Genomic DNA, 22335 nt, shown 5'->3' with positions numbered 1-22335 from the left:
AAGAGAAGAGAAGAGAAGAGAAGAGAAGAGAAGAGAAGAGAAGAGAAGAGAAGAGAAGAGAAGAGAAGAGAAGAAAAAAATTTGTTAGGACATGAAAACAAAAATGTTCCAGGACACTGTATCAAGTCATTTGTGTACAGGCTTTCTAAAACTTTCCACATAGCTCTGGAGTGGCAAATCTCTTCCTCACCAAGGGCTGAACCGGGCTTCTGAACATCATTACGGTTAAACAATGCCACCATTTAGCTGCCACCATGCACATATTCACAGTACCACATCACATATTATGCCCTCATTTTCCCCTATTGCTCCAGCTTGCTCTCGGCACCTTCATGCTTCACAGGGTGTTGACAGTTCGCTACCTGATGACACTGCTCAGTGCTTCCCACACAGTGATGTGCTGCTACCCTGCGGTATTGGGGCAGTATGTAGGAACACGTCACACTGTCCCCTCATGCACACCCCTCCTACCCATCAGTGTGGCACTGCTCTCTCACCAAGCTTCGTACACCACCCTGCATCCCACTCCTCCTTGAACCCAAGGAACTGACATTTGATACAAAATTTTTGAAAGATCAAGGCTTAACTTATTTAGAACTAATCGCAGCTACTATAAATTGTTACTGCTTGGTCAAAATGTGCTAGCAATCTTAAAGGCTGCAGTAAATTAGAATGCCAGTATTTTTCCTGCAAATGCAACAAAAAGATCAGTACAAGCACACAGAAATGATGCACTGCTGAGGTGAATGTCAATTAAATAAAAAAAATCCAACTACTCTAAATGAAAACAAATGTCAGAAATTAAATTGTGGAAATCCCTTTTGCTTCTGAGTGACATATGTTCAAATGACAATTTTAGACAAGAAAAAATATAGATCATGCTTTCTCAGCTTTACCTGTGCAACATCTCTGCAACTTTTGTAAAGCATCCAAGTGACAAGAGGACAAGAATGGCTTTGGATTTCTGGTTGACTTGTGGAGAGCAAAGGTGATCTACCCAACGCTTTAACACATCAGCACATTCTTCCGAGTTTAAACGAACCTTTAACAGATGGAAAATCCAGTTATGAATTCTCAGATGCTAACTTAAGAAAGCATTCTTTTTCCTTTTCCTTCCATTTTTCAGTCCTTCAGGCAGAAATAACATCATCTCAAATTACCAATTTTATTATAAAAAAAATACACTAATTCCTTGAATGAATGCAATAAGGAAAAGAAAGAAAAATATGTATAGAAAAAAAGCCCAATCAAGTCACTTGACATTTCCATGCGATTATTTAATATTATTTTTATGGCAAGGCTTTCCTGAAACCTCGAATATCAAGAACTTAGAATTCTTTATCTTTTGCTGAAGACTGAAACACAAAATGTCCCCCTTTTTCTTAAGAGTGGAACTCATCAATTTAGAAAACTCAAACTTTTTTTTCCATCCTTTCTGCAGGAGAAACATCACAGAAACTTTAGAGACACTGAAAGATCATCCTGATTAACTCTTGTCCATTATGTAGTTTAATATGGAAAATTAAAGGTATGTCAAGGTACTGTTACCATAGCTATGTCTACGTACTAGAAGTTGGTGCAAATTTGTTTGGTTAGTGCTAACTTTAAAAAGAGCAAACATACTACATGAAGCTTAGTACAAGTTCACTGCCTAAGCATTTATCCACTTCTAAGAGTGAGTTTTTGCAGTTTATGACAAGCTCTGTGCTGCTGCAGTTATATGCCAGTAGAGCTTATATATGTGTTATCTGAACAACTTGACAAATCACTGCTCAAAAAGTAGCAATTTGAGCATTCCAGCCATTTTCAGGCCCCAATGCTGTTATTTGGTTGAAAAGGGCATATCTCTTCAGTCAAGAGGCTGAATGGCAGTTTTCTTACACAAGAATCTGTCAATATTGACTGAATGGATTGGCTTGATATAAATTAATGCACGGAAAGAACCGATCATATTATTTTGAATTGATGCTTCAGTTTTTTGAGAATTTTAACACTGACAGCAGCCTTCATACCTACATTTACTAAGCAGGTAGTTTATGTTAATAAACTAAAAATTGAGAAATTACAAACTTTTGCAAGCCATGCTGCACGATTCCATTCGCCATAAGTTTGCAAGTAGCGACAGGCATCAGCAGCCTTATCTATCAGACACAGCAATTGGACACCCTCTAGAAAATAAAAGCAAATTATATAATAAGCCAAAGAAAAAAAGAATTACTATATAAGTGTGAGGAGAACATTCATCCCCAGAAAAAGGATCCCTGTTATATTCCTTCCCTGCATATGAAGATGTTGAAAAACCCTAGTTTCTACTACTTGATTCTCCATACAACCTGGGTGCTGAGGCTCTTCCCTAGGCTGAAGAGCTTCAAAGTACCTCACAAAGCTCCCATTGATCTCTACCATAAATTGAAATGATAAGAAGTTCACTGAACTTCTCATCATAAAAAGACTATGATCTCTATAAATCAGAAAAACTGATTTTGGAAAAAAAATCCTTTATGTTTAATGTTGTCCATACTGTAATTGTTAACAGCGAAGTGTTAACATTGTCCATAGAGTGGAAAGTATCTTTTTTAGTCAAGTACTAAAAAAGTACTTGAAAAAGTACTTGAAAAGTACTTTAAAAAGGGCATATGTACTTTCTTTGTCTTTGAATGTTTCACCCAATCCCATATTATGAACAACTCATACATGAAATTAATCTGTACATATAAAAATACATGTAAAAAACTTTTTGAAGCAAGTTCTGAAATGGAAATGAAACTAAGCCTGTATTTTAACTTCAAAAATAAGACATGAATTTTTATTTACTTTTTTAATTAGGAAAACAGAAAATATGTAGCTTTATATGCTCAACCTCTTTTGGTGCATGCAAACAAGTGCTAAGAGAATCACTCCAGAAATATGATTTCAAGCAAAAAGAAAAAAAAGAGTCAAAATGAGTTGAACTTTTAACTGAGTTGCTGCTCATTTCTGGGTTAACCACTGTATATAGCACATACTATAAAATATACAACATACAAGATCTATAATAACAGGACATTTCCTCTCCCAGCTGCATTAGCAGCCTTCACAATAATAATCAGAATTACTAGTTCAAGCAAACAGAAAATCCAAATTGCATTTTACCTGCAAGCTTTCCATTGGCTATCATGTTGGTTGCTACCAGTTTAATGGTGCTTTGAGATGGACCTGATGAGGTGACAGTTGTGACCAAGCAAGCTTTAAGTGAATCACAGTAGTAATGTGCGTTCTCCGAGTTTGTTTCTAACAGTAGTTGTACTGCTCTGTCAGTCTGGAAAGGAGGGGGGGAAAAAACAAACAAACAAACAAACAAAAACCTTTGACCATGACATATTCACTTTAAAAAAGTCTTTAAATTGTATTTAAAACTTTTTAAGACCTGAAAGAAATAACACTGAAAGTTATTCTAAAACAGACTAGAGAAATATCTACCAGTGTACTAATGACTAGGACTGTATTTCAGAAAAGCATCCCTAGTGAGGATAGCATTTAAAGACTCATCATGAATATAAGATGTTTAATCAGCCTAAGAGTCCTGGAAGGGGCCAAGGAAAACTTTACTTCAGAACATTTACTTCCTTATTTACATCATCTTTCACAGAGTTATAACAGGATAAGAAGTATTTAAAATAAGCAGAGAAGAAATAAAAAATAAAGATAGAGAAATTGGCCAGGATCTCAAGAACTGATTTTAATGTCTGTTATTTTAAAATAAAGGTGAACATGCATTTAAATGTTAGTCACTTAAGAAGAACATCTATTGTAGAGTAGCTGCCTCTCCATGAACTGTTGAAGATGCTACAGAGGAATACCTAACCAGGAAGACTCATTACACTGACTGTAGATACCTATCTCTGAATGGGATGAATCACTCTCCAGACATGCCATCTCAGCCTGTTCATTATAATGAGGTACCTAACTTTTAGATAAGTCAATTAGTTGAGGTCAATCAAGTTGATGGCTTAAATAATTACAGAAATAAGATACAAGGAAAGATTTTTATATGTGACCACTATCATCTGCCATGTCATTACAGTCAGTCTACAATGTAATAACATACTAAGACAGCAAAAACTATGCACTGGGGGAATACAGCTATGAAGCGACACATATGAGTTGAAACAGACATAACCTTAATTGAATAGGATAAGCATATGAAAAGGACAGGGAAAAAGAACAAAAAATCCAAATACTGCCCGCAAACCTGGCCTAAGAGAAGAAGTTGGTCAGCACATTTCTTGGTGTGATCATATGTGGATCTCTTTACCTCCTGGAGATTTACCCTTTCGAGTTGGAATTTCTGTACAAAGAATAATAATAATAATAATAATAAAAAAATCAGAAGCATAAGAGTAATAGAACAGATGAAAATAAGCATTTCGAAAATACGTAAACATGTTGGGAGTTTCAAAAATCCCCTATTTTTAAATAATATTGAGTGATTTAATCCAAAGCTGTATGTTATTAATAAGTGAAAAATGTATAGAGAAAAGCTCAAAGTTACCAAAAAAGTTATAAAGATGACCTTTTATTGTTCTGATCACATTCTTATTAAAAATATTTTTTAACTCCTTGAAATACCTGGAAGTAATAATTTTCACACAGTATGTCATAGCATATATCCAATGGATTGACCAATTTTTCTTGAAGTACAGCTGTATCCACTGGTTTTGCAAGTTTTTCCTGGGATAAGCTGTGCAAATAGTGGGCAGCAATAGTCCAGAAATGCAGTTCAGATTCATCCCCATACAGTCTGAGAAGATAAAAATCAGGATGAGAAACACAATGATATTTTTCATATGCCACGTGTTATAAATTTAAAACATATTTATACAAAGAAGATGCATTCTTGTGGGCACCAGAAGTACTTTGCATTAACAATGTGGCAAATTACAAAAAAAGATTACAGAATGTCATTCAGCAAACTAGGTAAGTAAGATAGTATTACAAGAGAAAACAAATTCAGTGATCTGTTCATAAAGCTACAAGGGAATGTCCAGCATATAAATACATGTGTAACTGCTTTTTTAATTATGATTTTACACTTAATCATTAATATCCTCTTTCAACAACAAGAAAGTTACTAGGAATAATTTGAAAAAACTCTGTGACTGTAGACAACTAAAATTAACTACAGTTTAAGCAGAAAAATAACACAGAACAGGTAAGTTTGGAGGAAAAAAAAAAGAAAGAAAGAACAGGCCCTCCCGGTGTTTGCAGATAATATACTGTATGATGTGAAGGTCTGAGCTACACTTTTGGGCACTGTACAAATAAGTTTAATGCAGTTAGTAGAACTGCATTTACAAAAGTACCACCAAGACTGAAGAAAGTTCTCTATACCCAGCAAATGAAACCAAGTGTCTCAGTAAGGTTACATTTCCATTCCCAATCTTGAAAACACTAAAACGCATGCATAATTTCAAGTACTTCAGCAAGTGCCCTGAGTTAGAGGAGAATTAGTTGATTACTAAAATTTAAGCACATTCATAAGCATTAATAGGATGAAGATTTTATTAAGAAACACTTTATACAGTTATATGAATCTCTGCTACCTTGCAACTAGAAGACATCTTTGCAATAGAGTAAACTCTGGATCAAGCAAAAGTTTCTTTATGTCACTGCAAAAGGAGAAAATTGTAAGTAATCTGTAAAAATGCTTTGCACTTTTTTTTTTCCAAACACAAATAGCATTTATTACCTAATAAATGAAAAATCAAAAAATAAAATGCGTAGCTTCTTTCAGAACTGAAAAAAGTATCTATCAAATAAAAGTTGCAACAGGAAGTATACATAATTTGAAATACAATTAAATCTCAAGGAGCAAGCCACTCAACCAATTTAAATAGCAACAGTCAGTCTGTCAAAAACACTTTATTTTTGTAATAAAGGGAACAACCACATGGGTGTATAAGAAGCTGTAATTTAGTTTGCAGTGATTCTACAGGCTACAAGATTAAAATAATTACAAATAACTATATAATTATGCAGTGCCATAGTTTAAGAGGTTCACACGCATGCATACAGGCTTTCTAAATATTTTTCAGATTGGCAAAAAAAGAAAAACTATTCTATTAAGTGAAAATAGGAAAGGAAAATTGAAAACCTTTGTTTCCTGGTTTCAAATAATAATTTTCATAATTTAAATGGAATGCCAAAATCTGATTTCTATGTAAGCAGAGCAATTTAAGTAAGAATCATCCAGAGCATGAACATTACTCCAGAGGTATATCTTCAACAGAATATTTTCAAAAGTGTCTTTTCTGCCTCAGAGCTTAAATGTCTTAACAAACCTTGGAATATTTAAGTAGCAGTGTCCTTCAAGTCCAACACAGTCTGGACCAACATCAAATGACCGTGTACCACGGAGAAGCACTGCTTAATAAATTGCAAATGCTCACTAGTAAATTAGAAATTATATGCTGATTCCAATCAGTATCTTTAAATCTTCTGTTGGCAGCCACTGCTATAAGTCCATGTTAAAAATACTGACTTCCAACCCACTTTACATAGCCAGAACAGTACATTTTGATTTTTGAGTCATTATTTAACAAACTACTTCAAGATAGTTTGCTTATTAAAAAAAATATATTTTAAGCATGTATTATGGTTTATTTTTATATGAGAGAAAATAAAAATAAAAATTATTTTTTTCTAAAAAATGAATAAAGGGTCATCTTTAGGAATTACATAAAAGTTATTAAATATGCTTAAACTAAAAGCTGCCATTACTCAAAGCTTATCTTTAATGAGGCAAAAAGCATTATTTTTTCATTAAGTTGTCAATCATCATAAATTTTGGTTTTGTGCCTTCTCTGAGTGCAATACCTTAGTAATTTTAATAAGAAGATTCTTACTTGGACAATGAATTCAGTTGCTCTTGAATCAGGTTCTTAATATTTTCATTTTCTGGATAATCACTGCATTAAAAAAAAAATTACCAAATTGACAATATTATCTGAAATGAAAGAGAATTATTGGTAGTAGAAAACACAAGAGCATACGTGGAAACCATTTATTGTATTCTGACAGAAGCAACTCATATAAGATTTTTTTCTCTAGTTACTAGTTACAAAACACAATTAAAGACCATCTTTGTTTTCTCTCAACCTCACTGAATCAGTGCCACTAATGTTTCTTTTCCCCCTTTTCTCTTTATTCTTTCACCTTGAAGTTAATGAAGTACCCTGAAAATATCAACACCTTGTTCACTATTAAATCACCTTTCTCTCTTACACTCCTTCCAATTCTGAGACCACTCCTTCCAATTCTGAGACCTTAGCAGTTACATTCTTGTCTTATAATCCTTTTTCTTACACCTTATACCTCTTCTTCCTGTTTTTTTCTTCCTTGTTTACAGTTGTATCATCAACCCTATCCCTTTGCCTTATCCGTTTCACAAAATATATAAATGGCACTAAAGCATCTGCAACTGGTTAGTCCTTCTAGCACTGATCTCTTCCTCACCGCCACAAATCTGCAGACATTATGAATTCCTACACCCACCACAATTCACAATCTCTTCGCCTCTTCTCTTTCCTGTCCGTGCTCACAGATTCCCATGTATCCCTTTACAAGAGATTATCCCTTTACAAGGTTTTGTAAGAATTTGACTTTCTCCTTCCTTGCTCATTTCTTTTGTTTCTATGTCCTGTACACACCTGTGACCTGTCATCCCCTCATTGTCAACCACTTTTTTGATATATATGCTTCATAAATATACATATATATGTATATATATGTGTGTATCTCCTTACACGTGTAAAATATCTAGACAGTATTTCTCATTCCATGGCTGATGCAGTAGGAATGCTTTTAAAGCTAATGAAGCCCTTGGAACAAGGAGATAGGGACACCATGCAGGTTCTGAAAGAAAAGGAAAAGATTCATTGTTGAGTGGCTTATGTGCAACAACACTCTATTCACTAACCATAAAATGTACCACCTTGTTTGCAAGCACCAGAAGAAAGTCATAAATCACATCTTTTCATATATACACCATGGGTTACTAGACATAAAAACTTATTGTTACATTCAAGCAAGAATATTTCATAGAAGGCACAGGGTTTTCCACCATGCTGGAATGAGAACTTCAGAAATACTGAATTTACAAGGGATCATATTTCAAGAAATTAAACACTCAGAAGCTCAAATATCAATTTGCAGAAAACTATTCTGATCATAAAAGGCACTAATTATTTGGGGACCCATACCCAACTGGCAGGTAGTAATTTTAGTTTACTTTGCAATCATATCTTCTTCAGTACAAAATGGGGGTTAAATACATGTTTATATCTGCAAATAAAATAAGAAATAGGATGAAAATTATAGTACCATCTATTTGTCATACAAATTAAGAAGTCAGTAATATTCAGTATGAGGTTTGGATGATATGCAGTAAATACTACCCAGTGACTCTAAGATGAAAACAAATACCAGGCAGCTACGTTATTACATAATTTTTTACTGTCATTCATAGGGTCTGAATGATGTAGCTGTCTTATAAACATGATTTTGGAATTTTAAAATTGCCATAGTATACAGGTAGAAGGGGAGTTAAATCACAGGCAACCTTAACCCTGGCATATCCTGATTTCAGGCTGCTTGGTTTTACAACATCAATTTTTATAGTTTAATATTACAGAGCATTTATTTGATAATAAAAATAGCTCTGAGAAATGATTTTTTTCCTCTGACACTACAAGCACAGCTCCCTGCATCAGAAATTTGGGGGTTTTTTTGTTACGTATTGCCATGGTCAGAGTCTACATGTGTTAAGAAGATTTTAAGAGTCAAGACAGGACAAGGACCAAAAAGACCACAACAAAAGCAGTTATCTGGAACACCAGAAAAGAAGAGACAAAGAACTACACATTCCTCAGGAGCACAACAATGAGACAATTGATCTATTCTCTGACAATACTTGATCTGACAAGCTCTGGGGGATCTGCATAGCTAACCTGGCCTAGAAGTAAAGCAGCAAAAACAAAGAAGGTGCTTAACTAAAGCACTCAAGAAATCTTGCATCTTTTCTTTCTCCTAAGAAAGGTATCCTCATAAGAGGTCTAGGCTACTGCTCTATGAAACAAAAAACACAGAATTATGCTCTGAAATCAAGCTGATAGACCATATTTATCCTCCCCTCCTTTTCTACAGACTACTTCACTGAGAGCATCAGAACAAAAGAATCTGTCTGGGTAGCTGCCACAGAAAGGGTAGGAAAAATTCTCAGGAAACAATATGAAAAAGATTTCTTTATTCATGAGGATAGTTTTATCTTCACCAGCTTGAAATTGGTGATATTTTTTGGTAAAACTGTCTGTCATAAGGCAAACTCTGTTCGCTTTGAGGACAAACCTATGCAAATATTCTTTTGTGACTCCCTACATAGTAGACTGGCCTATGACAGGAGTTCTCAGGGGCGGAGTGCAGAGTTCACTCTCTTCTGATAATTAACACGAAAGAAATGAAACAACTCATAAGTCAGAAACACCTTCCTTTCATCAGAGTAGCAAAAAAGTTAGTCATAAATCTAAGCCATTGTATTTAGCGGCTTGCAGTTATCACCACTAAGAGAGTGAACTTGCAACTGTTAAAATGCATCTCAATTTCAGCTAACAAATGGAGAACAGATATTTCAATCCATTGGCCTAACAATATAGGATGCTGCGTTTTATTATGGTCAAATAAAAGGGGTGGGGGGGGGGGGAAGGAAAAAAACAAACAAACACAATTACTACCAGAGTCACAATTACTCAAATTGATAATGGAGAACTTAAAAGTATGAACAGACCACATACACACTGATATTCTATCAGAATGGTAAGGAATGCTATTGTTTATATTGGTAGATAACCTGCTCTGATAAATCATATTTCAAAATCTGAAAGAAGCATTGTTTTTTTTAAGATTTTTTTTTTTAGGTATATGAAACTGAAAAACTTCTATCTCCATTAAGTAGACCCCAGCAGACTCTTTTAAATCTTGCATTATATTTTAACTTTTCATGATTTTGTTTTTCTTGTAGTAAAATATTGATGACTGCCTAAAAGCTGTAGCTAGATTACAGAGAAGTGACTTTTGACATTCAAGAAACAGAGTATTTTTCTTCTTTTATAGTAACATGCCATTAGATCAAACTGCTTCTTTGACAGGTGAAATAAAAAGATCTTATTTCAATCAAAGTATCCAAGAGTGGCTGTTAGTTTACAAAACAGCACAGAAACTTGTTTTGAAGCCCCTAGCTTAAAAAAATTAAGGAGAAGTAGAAGAAACCACCATATCTCTAGAATATTATTTTCTTGAGAATTCTGTTCAAAAATATTCAAGCATGAATGCAAGTTTGTGTCATTACTGCCAGTGTGGTCTGTCATGAGTAAAACAAAAGATACAAATTTACATCGAATTTTCAGTCTAGCCAGGTTCCTAAGTTGCTGGGTTTCTAGCAACTTACCAGAAAGAAACCATAATTTATTAAACCATGATTAGTTCTTAGTTTTAATTTTCCTTTAAACTTTCCTAAATCAATTACATAATTATACATGAATGAATATTTTCTTTAAATTTAGGTATCTTAACAGACAACTGTGTTGCTAAGTTGATCTTTGATTTTTAAATTTATTTTTTCTTTAGACAAAAGTTGACAAACTACAGTGACCAAAAATACTTATCATATATGACAGCAAATTACATAAAACATTTCTCATTTTGAATAGTAACTCATTGCACATTTATTTCAACTGGCTCATAATTTAAAAACAGCATTCCATAACTCAGAATTTCCTGTGTTTACCTTTTATCTGCATAGTCTTTTTGTCCCCTGAGACTATAAATGTAAAAGTAATAAATAGCAAAATGTAGTTTAACTATTTAAATTCCCTATTTAAGTGTATGGTAAAAAAGTCAAACAGCATTAAGTACTAACAGTTCAGAGTTTTGTGGGAAAATCTACTTTGGAAAGCAAAGAATTAGTCTACAAGCAGGCTTCAATATCTGGAAATTTCACAGAAAAAAACACACTTCTGTATATTAACAGATGTTGCAAAATCATGCAATGAATTTCAGTGATTTATGTAGTGAGACACGGGTGATGTACTGATTTTTTACATTAATTTTCTAGACATCTGTAAAAAAAAAGCTCATATTTTGTTAGTTTATATTTCAAATAAAATATTAAAAAGTAGAGCTAATTTGGGAGATTAAACTTTTACTATAAAAACACCCATATTTCCTAAGCCTACAAAATTTGTCTGTATCTATGAAAAATATATAAGGATACCTAATCTTCTACATACGACCATTTTCCGGTCTACTAGAAGTACTGAACATTTTTATAGTCCACTTTCAAAATGAAATATGCAGCAATCAATAGCAAAAGCAAAATCAACATACCTATTAAGTCTTGTTCATCCATTCTAAAACATGATGGTTTCATGGACATCTCCAGGACTCTAATGCACCCATCATCTGATGCCAAGATGACTTTGTCTGAAGTACACCAATCTACATCCAGGATCCGGAAATTGACATTTCTTCCACTTCTTAAACTGCTTACCATTTGTACCTTGAAAAGTTGAGATATTTTTCAATTTTAGTAGGCTCTCTATCATACAGTGTAATACTGTGTCACACTCCCATGAGGCATACCACAAAATTTGCAATAAAAGCTGAAGTTAGTCATAATTCATCTTAATAATGGTCTCCTCCGGAAAGCAGAAAATTTAGAAACCTTGGAGTAGGGCATGTGATTGCCCTAAGACAATACTTCTTCCCCAACCAAGACCTGGGAGAGGATCCTTTTGAGTACAGCCATATAACTGCCTTTGTGGTATCTTTTCTGAAATAAAGTTTCTAGGGCAAAACTGGTGAGAATTTACATACCCTCTAACTCCAATCCCTTAATCTAGCATAGGCACATCAGGGCAGAAGCGAGATTCTCATCAGTTACTCTTTCTCTTCATAAACATATGTTTTCTTGTTAAATACTGAACTTGTCTTGAAATATATTTAGGCCTAATTTTAATAGAGCATTATGGAAATAGGATGATTTATTATCCACAAAACAAACAAACAAACAAAAGAACCCCCTGAGATAAGCAAAACCTTTTAAACTGAACTTTTAACCATATGTCAGTTGTTACAGATTTTGTTACCCTTCTGTAACATCACAAACATTAAAAATGTTAATATAAGGAAATGCTATGAAAGCCTCCACTATAATCAATGTTCTGCTGTTTCCTTTCACTTGTTCTAGAGCAAAGTATGGAGTTAGAGAGATGTAATATACAAGAGCTTGTTCAGTCTTAGCACTGAAGACATTACTGGATGTATTGGTTAACTGGTTGTAGGCAAAGGTGAAGTTCTAGGGAGAGAATTATAAGGATTATAGGAGTGAGACTATAAAATGTTTCTATAGATTTTCAGCTGAAGTTCTGAATGCATTTTAAGACTTTCACGTGGAAATCACTTTCTCTTGTCCCAAAAGAAGAGAGAACAGCTACAGGAGGAACATCCTGTGACATCAAAGCTCTTCAAATGTTCTTGAAGGAGAGACTCATGGGTTTCTACTCTGCCTACATAATTCACAGTTGTTGGTCACATCTGCTCCAACTCTAATCATCAAAGGAAGTTTTCATACTACCCAAATTAAATGTCCATGTTAGGAACTGGTGCTCACTAGAAAGTCAACAGAAAAAAAATTAAAATACCAATTTTATACTCTGAACTTACTCCAGGGGGCTAAGTTAAAATGGTATAATTATCCTTCCTTTCCCATAGTAACTATAATCCCCTGAAAGATGTATGAAGTAAACCCCAGAAGATTTATGAACATTTCTCTTTACTACAGAATTTTCAAGTAAGATGAGAAGCTAGACAATGTTAATTATCAAGTGTCTAGCTTCCTGGTATTCCCTAATAAATTAAATCCATGCATGGAAAAATACCTACTCTTTAATATGCATACAAGTTAGGAAATCTTTCATAAAAGTACTCTCCTGTTCAAAGATTCAAATTTCAAGATTGAGGCTCTCCCCCTTAAATCTTCCATGTGCGCCTCAAAAACTTTACTAGAAAATGACAAAGGGTATATCGGAGACATATCAGCTTTATGAGTGAAAGGTACTTTTAATGTGATGACAGTTTGAAAATGCTTTATAGGAACTAGAAGTTCTCTGAGAAAAGCCAGACAGCTTTATTATATAGCTGCCAGCAAGGAATCATGGCTAAGTAAAACTTAAATCCTGAGTACTCTTCCTGATTTTGAGAAGTGGTATGTGTATTTTGCAAAGAAATGCATATTGAAACACAACAGATATGTACCTCTTTTGCATCCCAAACTTCTGCTCCATCATTGTACGCTGCAATAAGCTTTTGATTTCCTTTCCCTGGGGCAAAACGTATTTTTTTCACCCAGCTTCGGTGTGTAGGGATCCCCCTAAGAAAAGAAAAGCGTAAGGTTAACACTTATCACTCTATAACTAATACTGAGGGTGGGTAAGTCCTCTCCATAAACATTACAGATCCTGATATTGTATATGTATATATATCCAGAGAGAGAGATTGTGTGTGTGTATATATATAAACACACATGTATATATAAGTACATATGCATATACGTATGTACACACACACACAAATGGTTATGCAAACTATCGTGAAAAAGCGATTAGATACCTGAAACATACTACAACATTTAACATTTTATCAGAAGCCATTACAGTTTTACCATAATGAGAAAGCTCTTTAGATGATATTAAAACTTTGATAAAATATGTTATTTCATGTCAGCTGAAAACACAAACTGGGAAATATAAAGAACTGTCAGGCAGAAGGTATTTTTGAAATTTTATTTTGAAATACTTATATTGCTTCATCAAACACGACAAACAGAAGACCACCTACAGCGAAGAACAGAAATGAGGAAAAAAAACACACACTCTAACACTCATTATCTCATATTTGTCAAACTTAATTTGCATTCATACCTGGATACTCTAGCTTTCAAGTCCCAGAAGTTTAAGTTTCCATCAACATCTCCAAGAACCAAGGTATCCCCTTTCCAGGCAATACATGTAATGCTACCCATACTTCCCTGGAAATATTTAGGAAGCAGAATAAAATCTTGTCATTAATAGGGCCAAACATAGGAATAAACATTTCAACATCAGTATTTAATTTTTTCAAGTATTATATGAAATGAATAGATCAAATTCCGCTCCATTAAAACAGAAACAATTTGATTGAATATAAACATCTATCAGTCAGTCAAATTTGTTTCAGTGTGTTTCAAAAGATTTTTTCCTCTTAAGACATTTTGGGTGTAAAGGAATGGAAAACGCTTTTTTGTCTCTTGCTGCAAAAAAAGTCAAAGGTGACAGATTTCAATTATTAAAAACAATACTAGTGTATGCTAGAATAGGACACAAAAATAAAAAGGTTCCAGTTTGACAGATCAACTTATCAATGCCTCCGAGACTGATTAGAAAAAAAAATAGTAAAAAAAAAAAAATTATTTAAACTCACAAGAAGGTTCTGGCCCACTCAAGTCTTCCTTATGACATAAGATAAAATCCATTAACAATGCCTAATCATATTTCAATACCATGCTTTGGAGATCCACATAAACAGATAGAGAGACAGCTTGGGTTTTTCACAATTTTACAGAAATAACCACCACCAATTATCATGACTACAAAAAAGCAGCAATATCTAAATTACTACAACCTAAAAAGTGTTTGCAAATACTATACTGTCTGACAGGTTCTAATGCCCTATTTACCTGTAAAGCTATCTCTGAAAATAGCTGCCTACAAAAGCTACACCCTTGCCTAACTCAATTGTTTGGCACTGTGAGGACTCTGATTTAAGATTGTTTCAATCTTTCAAGAAAGCAGGCATAAGCAGGAGACAGTAGCTATGTGTAATATATTACACACGCTTAATCTTTGCAGGACTGAGAGAGTCAAAGAACCTAACTAAAAGCAGAAGTTCTCTTGAAGATGAGAATTTTTCCTTCTTCAGCAGGTTAAAATGATGCATATGAACAGCTAAGTTTCATCTGCAAATGATGTAAACATTTGATTTCTCAGCAAAGATAAAGCTGTCCTAAAAACTCTAAGGACATTATTTGCAACAAATTAAAACAAATGAAGTTTCTCCAACTAATAATTTGATATTATTATGTACCATTACTATTATTACTATTATGTACTATCACTACGTAAAATGAAGCTGAGCGCTACTAACTCTGAAAACATGTTCTTAACTTTTTCATAATTTTGGGACCATATCTTAACAACATTTCCTATAGAAAGAAATTATTCAGGACATCTCCATTTCACTGGCAATCAAACAACATTGCTTAAAACTTATGTGGAAAACTACAATTACAAAATATTTAAAGCATCTATAGATTCTTTAAAAAGTTCAAAAAACAAAGATAATCCAGAAAGACAGAAACAAAAATGCAAGACTAGAAATTCTTTAAATAACTGGCAATGAATAAAATGTATTTGAAAACCTTAATCAAAAAACACTGATGTCCAAAATCATGTTTTTGAAATTGTCACATTTCAAATCATAACCATAACCAAACTTCATGGCTTCTGTTTACCTCATAGATAGGCCAAATAATAACTCTTTTGTTACTCAAACTTTTTGTATGTGTTTTACTAAAACTAAGGAAAATATATATTGTGTCATTTATCCAGAAATTAAGTCAGGGACTATAAAAATTCTAGCTTATATAAAAACCATTTATTCCAACATTTTTTAAATAGAAAACATAAAGAACATGAAAAACACAGAGAATTGTTACAGACTTCAAAGTTAGAACTTTTATTTCATATTTCAAGCAACTGAATTTAGTCACCACTTGCCATTAAAAAGTGTTTTCCTAATGTTTTTTTCTTTCTGGCACCTGAAAAAAATTAAAGCACCAATTATATAGAAAGTTGGAACTCACATCAGGAGGAATTCTTGCACTATCTTTTACCGAGTTTCCTTCTACTGTGAGATGATAAACCTGCCCATCAGTATCTGTAAACACAAAGTGCTCTCTGGCAGAAATGTTCTGGCTCAGCTCAGATTTACTTTCAGCTTCCTGTAACAAACTTTAAAGAGAACACAGTGAGACATAGGTGCTTCCTGAAATCAGAACTGCAAGTCAAGATCTCCCTAACTAATGACAGAAGTAGTGTAAAAACGCCTATTACCTTCAAAGCAATTTACAAGAAAAAACAGTTAACTCATTTATATACTTGTGGCAATTTCAAGGGGCAAATAAGAATTTTACTTCAAGAACCAGATAACTAACGGACTAACAGACAGGAGTCCTGCTTGCTATAATGTTACTCTCATTCAGCAGTAAATCGAAGTTCCACATTTAAAAGCTTTCCTGTGTTGTTTAGGTATTAAAAGGAGCCCAGAAAGTTGTTTTACCTGATATGTATCCAGGAATCAGGTCCAAAATATTCCATTTTATAAAACAACAGTATACAGTACAAAACAACAAGTGCTGCATCATAGCATTAAACGAAATAGAAATCAGAAATACCTGATAACAGAAGATTCTACACTGCTAACTTCAGTATCTGAGGCAACCGTCTGTCGGGCCATGGCCTCACGGGCTGCTAGCTGCTTCTTTCTCAAGCTTTTTAAGTTATGAGAAGGTGACCATTCCTGTGAAAAATCATTCAGGCAAAATGGAAAATATGATTTTTTACTCCTTAAATTTATTGAGGAATTTTTTGCTAATTATAATGATTTCATTGAAAATTGCCTTCTTTGATTCCTCATCTCCCACCTCCCAAGAAGCGGACCAATTTTTCACCAAGTACTTCCTTTTTTCTTGCCTCTATTTGATAACAGAGGAAGAAAAGAAAAAGGAAGGGTGAAAGCACGTATCTGTATGCTATGGATAAAAAAATCTTTGAAAAATTTTGTGGCAAAATGTTATTATGCTATCTGACCATATTAGATTTAATAAACAGCGAGCAACAGAGATCTTATTCCTTACCAAAGCAGTCACTGCAGGGAAGTTTTTTGACATTTCTCTGAGCAGGGTGCATGTTCTGACATCCCAGATTTCCAGGGGTTTGTCTTTAAATACTACAGCTAGATACTGCCTAAAATAAACAAGACTTTACTACATCAACGGTAATCATTCCATTTTAATTTTAGCATTTTACTGCATACATGAAGTTCATAACAGCACTTTGGAAACCCTCAAAAACTAGGAGGAAGCGGAGTAAATTAATTTGGCTCAAATCCCACACACAAGCTTCTGATTTCCTTGAGTTACTCGGGTGCAAAAGAGTCTGCCTGAAGAGAGTCCTCCTTCAAGGCAAAAAAAATTTTTTTTTCAGAAATTTCTGTCAGGTTGGTGGTGCTGCTCAATTACTGTAAAGGAGACAAGGGAAGGAATTCAGAGAAAGCAGCAGCACCTCCCATTCGGCCACATTCAGCCTGAGTTGATGACCACACATGGTATCAGAACGACAAGCCAAGACTGTAATTTGGATAGATTAATTTCTCTACTCCAGATGCATGCCACTTCCCTTATCCAGTGATAAACAAGTACAAGATCCTCTTATACTAAACCACTTGTCAATCATGTCTTCAGACTTTTCATCTGTGCAGCTAAAACACTTTCAGTCCAGCACTTTTTACATGTAACATGAAAATACAGAGAGGCTCTCTAGTTTTATTTACTCTCCTCAACTGCATTAAATTTTATTCAAATAAACTAACCTTTCTTGTTCTCACTTAATACCATTGCTGTTCTTAATTTTTAACATATTACCAAGACCATTATATGGTTGAACTCATCTAAATTCCCTGGAACACATACATAATTCCCAAGATGTTTCCTATTCAAGCTAAAGAACATTATTTCTCTACTATAAAGAAAAACCTTTGAAAATTTAAAGATAATATTCTATTAAATTCAGCACTATTTTAACCACATTTACAACAATAAAGTAAACTTACAGAATACTACTGTTATTATTTTTGTTATAATAAAGACTAGGGATTCCCATCACAGACCAGATCTCAAAATCAGCAGGGTTTGATGGAAAGCAATTTAGTCACTCATCAGCTGGCTTCTCAAATATCTTTACTTCACATCTGGTTTTCCAGTAGACAATTATTTACAAAGGTGTGAAATATATATTTAAGGAATTTAATAAACTCATGAAAAAATACCCCATCCCTAATCCCAATCTTCTAGTTTTAAGTAGGGTTAAATCATATAAAAGGAGATTTATAGCAAAAATCAAACTATTGAAATTTAATTGGATTCCTAAGTTTTTGACAAGGTCAACCAGAGAAACATTAGAATATTAGATCAGAGTACAGAAGGTGAAAATGTTTAAGTATAAGTTTCAGAGTACAGAAGTTGTCAATGTGAAAGTGTATTTTCTCTTGATGCAGTTTGCATATTTTTCTCTGCGTTCTGAAGTGATTGTTCTTGGTAGGGATTATTTCTAATAAGCAATGAAGATCTTCATGAAATACAGTACAATTTATAAACTTCACAAGGCTAATCTACTTACTTCAAATGAGACACCTTTATCATTTCAATAGCTGGCTCATCATTACCTCGCTCCCCACGAAATGCAATGCTCCTACCTGGAACATAAAAGAGACATGGGAGAAAACAGAAATAGTTAACCAAATTAAACTAGAACATCTCTAACCGGCCTGCCATATCTTATGTTACTCTTGTCACTGCTAAGGTTTTACTGTATTTCTAGGTATTAAACCATAATGTGAACTCCACTGTCTAATGCTTCATAAACGACTCACTTCCAGAGCACAGCTACTGAGATTAATGTATAACTAGCATTATGTAAATGTACAGAAAGAATTCAAGGAGTTATTAGTTTCTGCTCAAAGACAATAAAATATGAAATATATTCTTGATTCCTCAAGTCAGAAATCCCTGAGCAGATTTCAAATTTTGTAAGAGAAGTAAATTCTGCCATAATCTAATATTCAATTGAGAACAACTTTGAAAGTATTTCTACGGTGAAGTATTAACTCATTCTGTTCTTAGTGGAACCATTATTTTCTTTCCAGGTAAAACAACAAACACTGACAAAAAAACATACAAACTCATGATCTTATCTCCAACAAAATTTTGACCCACCTGTACAAAGCGTTGCAGAATTAAAGGTGTTATACATACCACGGAAATAAAGAATGACCTACAAACATTAAATATATCACAGCAACTTTTATGCAAGTTTCTTCTCTTTCCTTAACAGATTTTCAAAAATACTTCTCTCGTGGCTACTCACAGCTAAATTACTTATCTTACACCAGCTATGTGAATAAAGCTAGCTATCGACAATACTAGTTAGCAGCGCTCATGTCGAGGCCAGCCAACAGGAAACCTTAAAGCTCTATTTTCTTCATTACTGATCAAACACCTCAGGATTATTTTTCCTTATTGTTAGTTATGTTTCTGAGCTATAAACAAGAATTTTGTCAAAGCATTTATGAAGTGAATGCAAATAAGCACTTTTTTCCTAGCCCTAAAAAAGAAAAGTTGGGCGAATACTGATGACAGAACCAATGCTCATTCAGTTAAGTACTTATGCCTTTCTTGTAGGCTTTAAAAGGGGAAATGTAATTTTTTTTTAAATAATCCATATGCTAAAGTATCAGGTATCCATATTTATTTGAAACTTGTTTGCCTGTGAAAATACTGAGCCTTTCATCGCTTGTGATTATAAATGTATCCGTACTGATTTAAAAGCTAAGTGGAAAATCCAAATCACGTTTTACATGAAATGCATTTTACAAAGTTCATCTCTTTGCTCCCCATTTTGTTTTAAACAAATGGGCAAGAGATTATGAGGAAAAAAACCCTGCAATATTGTCATGTTAAATGAATAGTCACTTTGTGCAGCACCCTGAAAATACAAAAACTGAGTTTTTTCCATAAGTGTAAAAAAATGCTACATAAAATAATTCAGAATTATTCATGTGTAACAAGACTCAGGCTCTTCAATTAGAAATTAAATGGTTCTAGGTTTTCACATTGAAAAACAATTTAAAATTATTGAAGTGCTTCCTATTCTGGGCTCTCTAATCTCCCAAATTACACTCCCTGGTATTGTGCAAATATTGAACTAACAATCACACATGCACTTGTCATGTGCCATAAGGTCTGAGTGACTGAAAAAGACATGGACTCAGACTGTCAGGTTTACTATCAATAGTATATATTTTTTAAATTACTTATTTTTACCTTTTCCAATTATATAATTTACATTATAATAATATAATTTAATTTCTATAAAAATTATAAAAATATATAATTTTTAACTATTCCCATAATAAAAGTATGGAATTTTATTATTAAAATATTCATTTTACATTCAAACACACATGTAGAAATACTATGATACACAAGTGTATTAAACTATGACTTTAAAAAAGAGTGAATATTAAATTCAGAAGAAGAATTTTAAAAACAGCATCAACTTAAAATGCATCATTGTATCTTTTCTTGAAATACTAGATTTTGAGACACAAATTCTGGTCAGAAGCCTGATCTAGCTTGAAAAATTATCCATCGCTGATAGGCACCACAATAAATGCTTCAACACTATGTCAGTTGCCCATGAAACAACAGGTGTAGCCTGTATTTATGTATTCATATATGTCCCAAAACATATTTGGAAATACATGAATTCTGTCAATAAAATATGCCTCTAATATCCACACTCTGTGAATGCAGCTAAACCTCCTGCTGACACATGGTCATTCTTTTATTGAGTCCAAGCCACAGACATCTGTACAAACTTACTGTTTGAAATCAGTCTGTAGAGCACCAGTTGGAACACATTATGTGGTTTCACAAGGAAGGAAGAGCAGAATCAGTTAAATTCCTCTTCATTATTCTTTTTTTGCCATGACAGCCAGAAAAAAAAAGTAGTAAGAACTTGTATTTGTCACTCACCAACAAACCTGTCAGCCTCTTGAACAGATTTCTCAGGAAATACTAACCTGTTGGTAAGTCCACCAGCTGCAGCTCATTCCTTACTAACCCCAAATTGTTAGGTGTTGATGTGGCAAAGGAAAGAAAACCAGTCAAGCTTATCCACTCAATTCCCCTGTCATCAGAAGAGAGTACATGGAGCGTATTAGCAGAAATATTTGAATGGCTGGAAAATATCCTAGATTGAAATACAGTAATGATTTTATACAGTTGGTAAACAGCATAGACCTAGTCTTCTACAATTTATGGAAACACTGTATTTTAACGTAAAAAGAAGACATGCATTTACAAGTGTGATGTAGGTACAATAATAAAGTTACCAAATTAAAATAAGAGCTGTCTTTCCAGACTACACTGGCATATTAGGTTCTTGTTGACCAAAACAAAAATTTTAGTTAGGCACACTGACAACTTTTGTAAAAATCCCTCACAGATGCTCAGCACTAATGTGGACTAAAAGCAGAGCTTTGATGAAATCAGTGATTTACCAGGTGTGAAGAACTATGAAATAATTCAGATCTGCCAAGATATAAAAAAGTTCAGATGAACAGCAGGGAAGGGAGACCTGTACCTTTCACTCCAAAGCTAGGAGAGACAAAGAATGTAAAAGATAGTCACTGAACAGATTCAAAGACAACTATCACAAAACAACTGGCAGACAACCCGACACAGATTTTTCTCTTTTAGACCATGCCAAGGCATCAAAATAAAAATACCTTGTGTTATAAGGATGTAAAGTTATGATCTAATATAACACAATGTCAGGCTATATGGGTTCGAAGCAAATTCTTTTGAGTAGGATACCCCAGACCACAAAACTATGTAAGAGTTTCAAAATGTAATAGGGCACATTTTCAGAATGAGATAGTCTTGTCCTTCCCCATTTCCCATACATATACTTTGTGCCAGCATAAATATTTTACTGGTTTATCTGTGAAATAAATCGAGGAACTAATCTGAAAGAAAATTAAGACTGTTCTAACACATATATACACAAACATATGCACAAGTTCATTTTAATATGGATAAAAAGACTTGGTTTTTTCTCAAATCCTTCAGACACAGATTACTTAAGAATTATCTCCAAGATCACTATCCTGTTGCATCAACTGTAAAATCATGGTCTGTTTCACAACAGAATATGTAAAATACAAACAAATAAAGGTTTGATTAATTGTCACTAAATTCAGCTTACACTGTATTAAGTCCAGAAGTTGTAAAGCTTCCTAAATGCAATTTAGACAGTGAAAGCAAAAAGCATTCCTGTAATATTTTACACATACAAATTATATCCT

General features: G+C 33.7%; 1 protein-coding gene across 2 annotated transcripts in view; it reads right to left on the bottom strand.

The window, feature by feature from the left end:
• The window catches only part of WDR11 (WD repeat domain 11), a 55031-nt gene that overhangs the window by 3552 nt on the left and 29144 nt on the right, over positions 1–22335 (bottom strand). For both annotated transcript variants that reach the window (XM_067300324.1, XM_067300325.1), the window contains exons 12-27: positions 21049–21155; positions 18585–18660; positions 17045–17153; positions 16583–16707; positions 15992–16139; positions 14013–14119; positions 13348–13462; positions 11419–11590; positions 7785–7893; positions 6885–6947; positions 5583–5648; positions 4609–4780; positions 4232–4327; positions 3133–3298; positions 2071–2168; positions 897–1042 (exon numbers count right to left, since the gene is read on the bottom strand). In XM_067300324.1, coding sequence (XP_067156425.1) covers positions 897–1042; positions 2071–2168; positions 3133–3298; positions 4232–4327; positions 4609–4780; positions 5583–5648; positions 6885–6947; positions 7785–7893; positions 11419–11590; positions 13348–13462; positions 14013–14119; positions 15992–16139; positions 16583–16707; positions 17045–17153; positions 18585–18660; positions 21049–21155 — 1875 coding nt within the window. The remainder of the gene's footprint in view (positions 1–896; positions 1043–2070; positions 2169–3132; positions 3299–4231; positions 4328–4608; positions 4781–5582; positions 5649–6884; positions 6948–7784; positions 7894–11418; positions 11591–13347; positions 13463–14012; positions 14120–15991; positions 16140–16582; positions 16708–17044; positions 17154–18584; positions 18661–21048; positions 21156–22335) is intronic.

This window comes from Apteryx mantelli, chromosome 7 (genome assembly GCF_036417845.1).
Source record: "Apteryx mantelli isolate bAptMan1 chromosome 7, bAptMan1.hap1, whole genome shotgun sequence".
In the NCBI taxonomy this organism is placed as follows: Eukaryota; Metazoa; Chordata; class Aves; order Apterygiformes; family Apterygidae; genus Apteryx; species Apteryx mantelli.
This window is presented reverse-complemented; position numbering and strand designations above follow the sequence as displayed.